Genomic DNA, 12,153 nt, shown 5'->3' on the forward strand with positions numbered 1-12,153 from the left:
CACCGGTATAAATACACAGGGGATAATGGGGAAGATGGACGACACCTGGAGGGGGGTGGAGACAATCACAAAGACAGGTGAAACAGATCAGGGTGTGACAAGCTGACTCGACGGTTAACCCGTTAACTTCTAGTGAATGTGGTAGCAATTCTATCGGAAGAGAGACTGCAGATTCTTCAAACAACACTTTATTATAAGATTTACAAAAATGGAGAATCAACCATCCACTCAACAGTGCATAGTTGAAAATCTCAACGAACAGTGTCGGTTCTCATCTTTTATAGAGCAGCACATCCTTTTTGTATACGTGGATGTCAGCAGAGAGTGTGCAAAATGCAGTTAGTTGTCTGTGCAGATTTAAGATAGCACAAGGTTGATAGCCCGAGCCCTCAATCATCTAACTGTATTCACAACAACAAATAGTATAATGTGCTCCTTTCTGCAAGTTTCTATACATGAGACTTTCTGGAGATAATAAACCCACGGGATGTCACATGCTGCGGTCGCACCCAAACAGACCTTAGCTATTCGACCAGTCTTATGACTAAGTCCCACAAAGACAGGTTTGGATCAGGTTAGAAAAAACACTAGCAAGAGAAAATTCTTTAAACAGTAAAACATGGGATAGCATGACTAATAATGTAATTGTCCACGATGATCTTTGTTTTGATTTCAACAGTTTATCTGTGATGTGCTAGATGCCTTGCTTAATGTTGATGCTGTAACTCTGCCACCTTGATTGCTTAATCAGTAACCCATATTTTTTACATGAATTATATCTGGTACTAGGTTTTGATGGTGGCCATTGTACTCCCCCTTCACAAAAATGCTGACCCTTGTGACCTAAATAATTATAATCAGGTTTCCTGGATATTACGAAAGTTGTCGCCCGCTGGGGTCAATTCTGGGTCCTGTACTTTTTACATTAACAATATCGACTTGTCTGTAAAAAATTGTAACCTGCACTCTATCTGAACTATTGTCTGCCTTCATTGTATTACAGAAAAACTTTGACCTGAAATTAGTATTGTATGCAGGTAAAACTAAGTATATGTTGTTCTATAGAGAGATTAAAAATAACTGATGATTTAAGCATATATACTTTGGTCTCAGAACTTTTAGTTTTCTTGCACCTTATTTGTGGAACAATCTTCAAAATGTTCTTACATTTCATGTTTTGGTGCCTCTAGGGCAATTCAGAAAGCTGATTGAAGACCTTATTACTGATGAATGTGTTTGTTTTTTATGACCGTGTTTTTCTTTGCATTTTGCAAATGCTTGGATTTTGTATTTATATTTCGATGTGTGTATTTTCTGATATTTATGTAATTCAGGGCTCATCTGTAAAAGAGACCTTGGTCTCAGTATGACTCCCTGTTAAAATAAAGGCTAAATAAAATAAAGTATATTTTTTATTGTTACAGAAGTGTACGGAACACAAGTACAGTATACATCACAAAAGCAGTAGTATTTACAGGTGAAACAGTCCCTACAGAAGCTTTACAAATATTCAGTTACATGCATAGTCCAACCATAAATTTAAAACATGAAAATACAATCTTACAAGCATGAGCAAAGCTCCACTTGCACTATGTACAGTACAAATGCAACAGAGTTAAAATAGTTTCTTATATTCAGAAATATTTCTATTACACTTTATAGTACATAAAATGTGCATGCTTGGCAGTTTTAACAGACAAAATAAATGTTATTATTCTCTTTCTATAAAAACTAGTTAGTTGAAAGCATATTCATTTCATGTAAATATAATTCTCATTTAAGCAAAATAGCTATAGCATAGAAAGGTAACATTTGTAAATAATATTTTAAGTAATAGCTAGCCCAATGCGGTATCTAGGTCCTCGAGACAGTAGATCTGCAGCATATCAGAGTAGTTGAGCGTGTATATCTACACTGCCTTCGGAAAGTATTCAGGCGCCTTGACTTTTTCCACATTTGTGTTACGTTACAGCATTATACTAAAATGTATGAATAAAAAAAAATCCTCAGCAATCTACAGACAATACCCCATAATGACAAAGTGAAAACAGGTTTTTAGAAATGTTTGCAAATGTATTAAAAATAAAATGTATTAAATACCTTATTTACATAAATATTCATACCCTTTGCTATGAGACTCAAAATTGAGCTCAGGTGCATCCTGTTTCCATTGATCATCCTTGAGATGTTTCTACAACTTGATTGGAGTCCACCTGTGGTAAATTCAATTGATTGGACATGATTTGGAAAGTCACACACCTGTCTATATAAGGTCCCACAGTTGACAGTGCATGTCAGAGCAAAAACCAAGCCATGAGGTCAAAGGAATTGTCCATAGAGCTCTGAGACAGGATTGTTTTGAGGTACAGATCTGGGGAAGGGTACCAAAAAAATTCTTCTGCATTGAAGGTCCCCAAGAACACAGTGGCTTCCTTCATTCTTAAATGGAAGAAGTTTGGAACCACCTAGACTCTTAGAGCTGCCCCCCCCCCCGGCCAAACTGAGCAATCGGGGGAGAAGGGCCTTGGTCAGGGAGGTGACCAAGAACCTGATGGTCACTCTGACAGAGCTCTAGAGTTCCTCTGCGGAGATGGGAGAACCTTCCAGAAGGACAACCATCTCTGCAGCACTCCACCAATCAGGCCTTTATGGTAGAGTGGCCAGACGGAAGCCACTCCTCAGTAAAAGGCACATGACAGCCAGCTTGGAGTTTGCCAAAAAAGCACCTAAAAGACGTCTTATGAAACCAAGATTGAACTCTTTGGCCTGAATGCCAAGCAACACGTCGGGAGGAAACCTGGCACCTTCCCTACGATGAAGCATGATGGTGGCAGCATCATGCTGTGGGGATTTTTTTAATCTACAGGGACTGGGAGACTAGTCAGGATCGAGGGAAAGATGAACGGAGCAAAGACAGAGAGATCCTTGATGAAAACCTGCTCCAGAGCACTTAGGACCTCAGACTGGATCGAATGTTCACCTTCCAATAGGACAACGACCCTAAGCACACGTCTCGGGACACGTCTCTGAAGGTCCTTGAGTGGCCCAGCCACAGCCTGGACTTGAACCCGATCGAACATCTCTGGAGAGACCTGAAAATAGCTGTGCAGCAACGTTCCCCATCCAACCTGACAGAGCTTGAGAGGATCTGCAGAGAAGAATGGGAGAAACTCTCCAAATACAGGTGTGCCAAGCTTGTAGCGTCATACCCAAGAAGACCCAAGGTTTTAATTGCTGCCAAAGGTGCTTCAACAAAGTCCTGAGTAAAGGGTCTGAATACTTATGTAAATGTGTGTTTAAAAAAAAAAGTAATTAGCAAACATTTCTAAAAACCTGTTTTTGCTTTGACATTATGGGGTATTGTGTGTAGATTGATGAGGGAAAAAAATCTATGTAATACATTTTAGAAGGCTGCAACGTAACAAAATGTGAAAAAAGTCAAGGCGTCTGAATACAATCCGAATGCACTGTATATGTATATACCGTATGTCTGTGCTTTGCAGTGTTAATGGATTGTAGTCTGGTTACAGTCAGTTTCACATAAACACACAGGCTCTCTATTTCAAAATATTCAGCATAATTCTGCCTGCAATCCATAATATTCAAGTAGCGAAAAGCACAGAAATTAAAAAGAAAACATTATTTCATGATACAGTAGTCTTCACAGAAGTCTTTCACTTCTGTGAAGCATTGCACATTTTCCCTTAAAAATGTAAAATAACAGATACTCAGCAGAAGAATAAGTTAATTGAAACTTTGGTATGTCTTCTGTTAGACGTGAAAGCCATTGACCTCAGTAGCAAGTGGCCGCTGTGTGATGTTATCCAGAAATATTAGTGCAATAAAAGCTCATGTTTGTTTCTAAGAGCAAAGTTGTCCTTCGTCACGTTCACTCCCACAGTATTGCTGCACATCTGGCGAGCTGAATAGTGGTACATCCTTAGGGCCCCCTGCTCTGAGAAGGGACACAAGGAGAGAGCTTGCTGTGACCACAGTAACCATAGCAGCATACCCAGGGTAGGATTAGGGTGGATGGCTGGAGAAGCGCACAGGACAGGGGCTGAGGATGGAGGCTGTAGCTGATATAATGATGGGGTATAGGGCTGAGGCAGGCTAGGGCTAGGCTAGGTCTAGGCCGAAGTTCGGGGCTGAGGCATTGCAGTGAGCTGGGGCAAAGGCTGGGGCTACGGTATAGGGCTGGTGTTGGGGCTAGAGCAGGGCAGTGAACTGGTGCTAAGGCTGGGGGCTCAGTTTGGGCTGGGACTAGGGCCTGGAGTTAGGCACAGCATTCCTCCTGAGTGTCAGAGACTGGAGCCAGACACACCGGAGTCTGGGAGAAAGGTGGTGATGGCTCGGTAGCCCTGGGCCCGGCGTATCATGTCCCTGATCTCCCCGTTGAGCTCCATCAGCTTAACGCAGATCTCCGAGAGGTCCTGCTGGGAGCCCACCAGTGCAAAGGTGCCCATCTGGCCCAGCGTCTGGTATCTGAAGTAGATGTTCAGCAACGTCTGTGTCTCGTCCTCAGAGCTGCTGCCGAAAATGTCACTGGGCCACACCCTCCTTCAGACAAAATAAGCAGTTACCATCATGAACCTGAATTCTATATAAGTCAACACTTTCTAATACTTTTCTTAAAAGCTTACTAAATGACTTCTAAACTAAACTAACAAGTAAGTATTATTTATAAGCATGATAAGAATTACCATTCATCATTATGTAACCGCTCTTTCAGATTGTAATGGAAACCCAGCTAAATTCTGGAAAACTAAAATTCCTGAAGGGTTCTACTTCCTCTCTGCCACAAATTAATTCAGACACTGGCCTCATTAAGGAAAACAATGCTATCATTGATGCATTTAATCACCATTTTATTTCAGCGGGTCACCATTTTATCTCTTTAAAATACTTTTAAGCATGTTCACTATGATATTGTGATGGATGCTGATAAGGAAAACTTGCTGAATCAGATAAATGATAGTCAAAGCTTTTTAGGCCATTTATAAATGTTTGCTTTACTAGCAATCGACAACAAGAAATCCACAGGGGCCGACCAATTGGATCCTAGTCTGCTTAAGTGTGCAGAGCCCATCATTGTTGGTGAAATAACACACATTTTTTATTTAACATTGCTATCAGCAAATATTTCAAAAGTATGGAAATCAGCTCTTGTGCTGCCACTACATAAATGGTGGGGTTAATAATAGTGATATTAATACTTATCGCCCCATTTCAAGGCTTCCTTTTCTAGCTAAGATTCTTGAATCCTTGGTAAATGTACAACTTTGCTCTTTATCAGATAAATGTATTTAGGCCTGGGCACAGCACTATTAGAGCATCCACTTTAGTTATTCATGATCTTGTCCAATCCTTTAGACACTAAAATGAAATGTGCTGCTTTGTTTGTGGACCTGTCTAAATCTTTTGATTATGTTATTTTATTGAATAAGTTGTCCTCGATAGGTTTGAGCTCTCACATCTGTTCATGGTTTCATGATTATCTTAGTGACAAAACTCAGGCCATCGTGATTGATGGGGTTGAGTCTGAATTTATTGAAGAGCATAAGGGTGTACCCATAGGTGTTGATTTTGAGACCTGTTCACTATTTATATAAAACACCATAGGTCAATCTGTTAAAAACGTTCAACATCATGTATATGTGGATAATACTATTATGTATGCTATTGCACAGACTGTTTATCTGGCTGTGTCAAAACTACAGTCAGATTTTATTTCTGCGGGAATCCCTTGCTGATTTTTAAAACCTGTGTTTAATACAGGCAAAACGGAATACATATTTTTACACTCTAGTAAGAATGTTTCAGATGAATCACATGTTCAATCATTAGATGGTCCTCCAATTGAACGTGTTCCCGCATAGAAATATTTAGGCGTTTAGATTGACGTGGATTTGACGTTTAAAAAACATAAATGAGCTGGTTAAAAGGATCGGACCCTTTTTTTCAGTTTTTGCCTAAAATTACATACCCAAATCTAACTGCCTGTAGCTCAGGACCTGAAGCAAGGATATGCATATTCTTGATACCATTTGAAAGGAAAGACTTTGAGGTTTGTGGAAATGTGAAATGAATGTAGGAGAATATAACACATTAGACCTGGTAAAAGATGATACAAAGAAAAAAACGTGTTTTTTTGTATTTTTTTGTACCCTCATCTTTGAAATGCAAGAGAAAGGCAATAATGTATTATTCCAGCCCAGGCACAATTTAGATTTTGGCCAAAAGATGGCAGCTGTGTATGTGCAAAGTTTTTGACTGATCCAATAAAACCTTGCATTTCTGTTAAAAATGTTGTATCAAGACTGCCCAAATGTGCCTAATTGGTTTATTATATTATTATTTATAACTTTTCAAGTTCATAACTGTGCACTCACATCATTCAATATGGTATTCTTTCACTGTAATATATACTGTAAATTGGACAGTGCAGTTCGATTAACAAGAATTTAAGCTTTCTGCCAATATCAGATATGTCTATGTCCTGGGAAATGTTCTTGTTATTTTCAACCTCATGCTAATCGCATTAGCCTACGTTAGCTCAACCGTCCCGTGGGGGACCCACCGATCCTGTAGAGGTTTTAATTAAGAAGCTAAGATTTAAATTTGTTTTTTTTTCTACAGAAACAGAGTGTACCTTTCTCTAAGCAGTACGAAGCAGATTATTCAATCAACCTTTTTTTCCATCTGTTCTTGATTATGGTGATATTATTTATCAAAGTGCAGGTGCTACTACTCTTAAACCTTTGGATGCCATCTACCATAGTGGCCTTCGTTTTGTTACAGGTGACAGTTCTGATACTCATCACTGTATCAAAAGGTTGGTTGGACTTCGCTAAAGACCTGTAGATTACTCCTTTTTTTGTTTACAAAGCCCTACTTCATAAACTTCCGTCTCATCCAACTTTGCTGTTGAAGTATAGACACCCGAGTTGCCTAACCCGTTCACAGGATCGGTTAACTCTTAAGGTTTCTAGGGTCTTCACCATACTACGTAAATCTGATTTTAGTTTTAATACACCGTTTTGCTGGAAAAAAATTCAAAATACATTTCATCATGATGTTCTTGTGCCGTTCAGGCAATTAAAAGTATAGATTGGGGACTTAAATTGTGGAGGAATGCAACTGTTTTTCTGGGTGATTTGTGATGTTTTATATGTGCTTACCATGACTGAGTTTTTCTATTTTAATGTGCACACATATATACAGTACCAGTCAAAAGTTTGGACACACCTACTCATTCAAGGGTTTTTCTTTATTTGTACTATTTTCTACATTGTAGAATACTAGTGAAGACATCAAAACTATGAAATAACATGTGGAATCATTTACCGTAATTTCTGGACTATTACGCGCACCTGAATATAAGCCGCACCCACTGAATTAAAAAATATATATATTATTTTGAACATAAATAAGCCGCACATGTCTATAAGCCGCAGGTGCCTACCGGTACATTGAAACAAATTAACTTTACACAGGCTTTAACGAAACACGGCTTGTAACAAAAATAAATAGGCTTTAACGAAACACGGCTTGTAACAAAAATAAATAGGCTTTAACGAAACACGGCTTGTAACAAAAAATTCAAAATTAGCAGTAAGCTTTAGTTGTCTTTTTGCACTGAGTCAATTCCTCACGCTGCTGTTTCCAACGTCTTATCATCGACTCATTAAGACCAAGCTCCCGTGCAGCAGCACTATTTCCTTTTCCAACAGCCAGACCAATCGCCTTCAACTTGAAAGCTGCATCATATGCATTTCTCCGTGTCTTTGCCATGATGAGGGTAACAAAATGACTACCGTAATCAGAATGATGGGAAGTTTGAGAGCGCTCGATTTAATCTAAACAGTAAACTAAAAAGTTGTTTGACCTTAACCCGTTCGGCAATGTCATTGGTCTAATAAAAGCTTCATGCCGCCAAAAAAACTGAGCACGTCACAGAATGTAGGAAAAAAATTGAAAGCGGGAAAAATCCATATATTAGCCGCGTCATTGTTTAAGCCGCGAGGTTCAAAGCCTGGGAAAAAAGTTGCGGCTTATAGTCCGGAATTTACGGTAGTAACCAAAAAATGTTAAACAAATCAACATATATTTCAGTAGCCACCCTATGCCTTGATGACAGCTTTGCACACTCGTGGCATTCTCTCAATCAGCTTCATGAGGTAGTCACCTGAAACACATTTCAATGAACAGGTGTGCCTTGTTGAAAGTTCATTTGTGGAATTTCTTTCCTTCTTAATAGGTTTGAGCCAATGGTGTTGTGACAAGGTAGGGTTGGTATACAGAAGATGGCCTTTTACCAAATAGGGCTAAGTCCATATATTGGCAAGAACAACTCAAATATGCAAAGAGAAACAACAGTCCCTCATTACTTTAAGACATGAAGGTCAGTCAATCCGGAACATTTCAATAACTTTGTAAGTTTCTTCAAGTGCAGTCGCAAAAACCATCAAGCACTATGATGAAACTGGCTCTCATGAGGACCGCCACAGCAAAGGAAGACCCAGAGTTACCTCTTCTGCAGAGGATAAGCTCATTAGAGTTAACTGCACCTCAGATTAAAGCCCCAAAATATGCTTCACAGAGTTCAAGTAACAGACAGGTCTCAACATCAACTGTTCAGAGCAGACTGCATGAATCAGGCCTTGCTGCAAAGAAACCACTACTAAAGGACACCAATAGTAAGAAGAGACTTGCTTGGGCCAAGAAACATGAGCAATGGACATTAGACCGGTGTAAATCTGTCCTTTGCTCTGATTGGTGGAAATTTGAGATTTTTGGTTCCAACCGCCATGTCTTTGTGAGATGCAGAGTAGGTGAACAGATGATTTCTGCATGTGTGGTTCCCACCGTGAAGCAAGGAGGAGGAAGTGTGATGGTGTGGGGGTGCTTTGCTGGTGATACTGTCTGATTTAATTAGAATTTGAGGCACACTTAACCAGCATGGCTACCACAGCATTCTGCAGCCATCCCACCTGGTTTGCACTTACTGGGACTATCATTTGTTTTTCAACAGGACAATGACCCAAAACACACCTCCAGACTGTTTAACTTTTTAGTGACAGGGGGCAGTATTCGGAAATTCGGATGAATGACGTGCCCAAATTAAACTGCCTACTACTCGGGCTCAGAACGAGAATATGCATATTATTAGTATATTTGGATAGAAAACACTCTGACGTTTCTAAAACTGTTTGAATAATGTCTGTGAGTATAACAGAACTCATATGGCAGGCAAAAACCTGAGAAAAAATCCAACCAGGAAGTGGTTTGTAGTTTTTCAAGACTGGGCCTATTCAGTATACAGCGACTTAGGGTTCATTTTGCACTTCCTAAGGCTTCCACTAGATGTCAACAGTCTTTAGAAAGTTGTTTGAAGCTTCTATGGTGAACAGAGAGCGAACAAAGGAAGTTGGAAATTGTTGACTCAGGAAGGGACATGGCCTCAATTGCGCGCATTCACGTGAGAGTTAGCTGTGTTCCATTACATTTTTGGAGACATTTGAATCGTCCGGTTGGAATATTATTGAACTTTTATGTTAAAAAGGGCCCTAAAGATTGATGCTATACATCGTTTGACATGTTTCTACGAACGTAAATATAACTTTTTTTGACTTTTTTCGTCATGAAATTTTCGGCGCGCTTCCTACATTTGGAGTAGCTTACTGAACGCGCTAACAAAGAGGACATAAATGATGGACTTTATCGAACAAAACAACATTTATTGTGGACCTGGGATTCCTAGGAGTGCATTCTGATGAAGATCAAAGGTAAGTGAATATTTATTATGCTATTTATGATTTTAGATGACTCCAAAATGGCGGGTATCTGTATTGCCTGCTGTTGTTTTCTGAGCGCAGTACTCAGATTATTGCAAAGCGTGCTTTCCCCGTGAAGCTTTTTTGAAATCTGTCACAGCGGTTGCATTAAGGAGATGTTTATCTATAATTCTTTGAATAACAGTTTAATATTTTATCAACGTTTATGATGAGTATTTCTATAAATTGATGTGCTCATTCACCAGAAGTTTTCGGAGGGAAAAGCATTTCTGAACATTACGGGCCAATGTAAAATGGGTTTTTTGGATATAAATATGAACTTTATCGAGCAAAACATACATGTAGTATTGTGTGCTATGAGTGCCATCTGATGAAGATCAAAGGTTAGTGCTTAATTTTAGCTGTATTTCTGGTTTTTGTGACGCCTGTCCTTGCTTGGAAAATGGCTGTGTGGCTTTAATTTTTTTAGGCACTGTCCTAACATAATCTAATATTTGCTTTCGCCGTAAAGCCTTTTTGAAATCGGACAATGTGGTTCGATTAAGGAGAAGTGCATCTTTAAAATGGTGTAAAATAGTAGTATGTTTGAGAAATTTGAATTATGAGATTTTTGCTGTTTTGAATTTGCCGCCCTGCTATTTCACTGGCTGTGTCCCGCAGGTGGGACGGTAGCGTCCCACATAGCCCAGAGAGGCTACGGGCTATTTGAATAAGAAGGAGAGTGATGAGTGCTGCATCAGATGACTTGGCCTTCACAATCACCAAACCTCAACCCAATTGAGATGGTTTGGGATGAGTTGGACCACAGAGTGAAGGAATTGCAGCTAACAAGTGCTCAGCATATGTGGGAACTCCTTCAAGACCGTTGGAAAAGCATTCCAGGTGAAGCTGGATGACAGAATTTACATTTACATTTGTAGAATGCCAAGAGTGTGCAAAGCCATCATCAAGGCAAAGGGTGGCTACTTTGAAGAATCTAAAATCTAAAATATATTTTAATTTGTTTAACACTTTTTTTGGTTACTACATTATTCCATATGTGTTATTTCATAGTGTTGATGTTTTCACTATTATTCTACAATGTAGAAAATAGTAAAAATAAACAAAAACCCTGGAATGAGTAGGTGTGTCCAAACTTGTGACTGGTACTGTGTGTGTATATATAAATATATATATATACACACAGTTGAAGTCGGAAGTTTACATACACCTTAGCCAAATACATTTAACTCAGTTTTTCACAATTCCTGACATTTAATCCAAGTAAAAATTCCCTTTCTTAGGTCAGTTAGGATCACCACTTTATTTTAAGAATGTGAAATGTCAGAATAATAGCAGAGAATGATTTATTTCAGCTTTTATTTCTTTCATCACATTCCCAGTGGGTCAGAAGTTTACATACACTCAATTAGTATTTGGTAGCATTGCCTTTAAATTGTTTAACTTGGGTCAAACATTTCGACAGAGCTGGTGTAACTGAGTCAGGTTTGTAGGCCTCCTTGTTCACACACATTTTTTCAGTTCTGCCAACAAATGTTCTAGGAATGAGGTCAGGGTTTGTGATGGCCACTCCAATACCTTGACTTTGTTGTCTATAAGCCATTTTGCCACAACTTTGGAAGTATGCTTGGGGTCATTGTCCATTTGGAAGACTCATTTGCGACCAAGCTTTAACTTCCTGACTGATGTCTTGAGATGTTGCTTCAATATATCCAGATCATTTTCCTCCCTCATGATGCCATCTATTTTGTGAAGTGCACCAGTCCCTCCTGCAGCAAAGCACCCCCACAACATGATGCTGCCACCCCCATGCTTCACGGTTGGGATGGTGTTCTTCAGCTTGCAAGCCTCCCCCTTTTTCCTCCAAACATAACCATGGTTATGATGGCCAAACAGTTCTATTATTGTTTCATCAAAACCAGAGGACATTTCTCCAAAATGTACGATCTTTGTCCCCATGTGCAATTGCAAACCGTAGTCTGGCTTTTTATGGCGGTTTTGGAGCAGTGGCTTCTTCCCTGCTGATCGGCCTTTCAGGTTATGTTGATATAGGACTCGTTTTACTGTGGATATAGATACTTTTGTACCCGTTTCCTCAAGCATCTTCAAAAGGTCCTTTGCTGTTGTTCTGGGATTGATTTGCACTTTTCGCACCAAAGTATGTTCATCTCTAGGAGACAGAACGCGTCTCCTTCCTGAGTGGTATGGCGGCTGCATGGTCCCATGGTGTTTATACTTGTGTACTATTGTTTGTACAGATCAACGTGGTACCTTCAGGCGTTTGGAAATTGCTCCCAAGGATGAATGAGACTTGTGGAGGTCTACCATTATTTTTCTGAGGTCTTGGCTGATTTCT

General features: G+C 39.5%; 1 protein-coding gene across 1 annotated transcript in view; it reads right to left on the reverse strand.

Annotated features, from left to right (window-relative positions):
• Nucleotides 1–3,270: 3,270 nt before the first annotated feature.
• The window catches only part of LOC106580640 (protein furry homolog), a 281,327-nt gene continuing 272,444 nt past the window's right edge, over nucleotides 3,271–12,153 (reverse strand). The window contains exon 63 of the mRNA XM_014161918.2: nucleotides 3,271–4,560. Coding sequence (XP_014017393.1) covers nucleotides 4,302–4,560 — 259 coding nt within the window. The 3' untranslated portion in view covers nucleotides 3,271–4,301. The remainder of the gene's footprint in view (nucleotides 4,561–12,153) is intronic.

This window comes from Salmo salar, chromosome ssa20 (genome assembly GCF_905237065.1).
Source record: "Salmo salar chromosome ssa20, Ssal_v3.1, whole genome shotgun sequence".
Classification (NCBI taxonomy): Eukaryota; Metazoa; Chordata; class Actinopteri; order Salmoniformes; family Salmonidae; genus Salmo; species Salmo salar.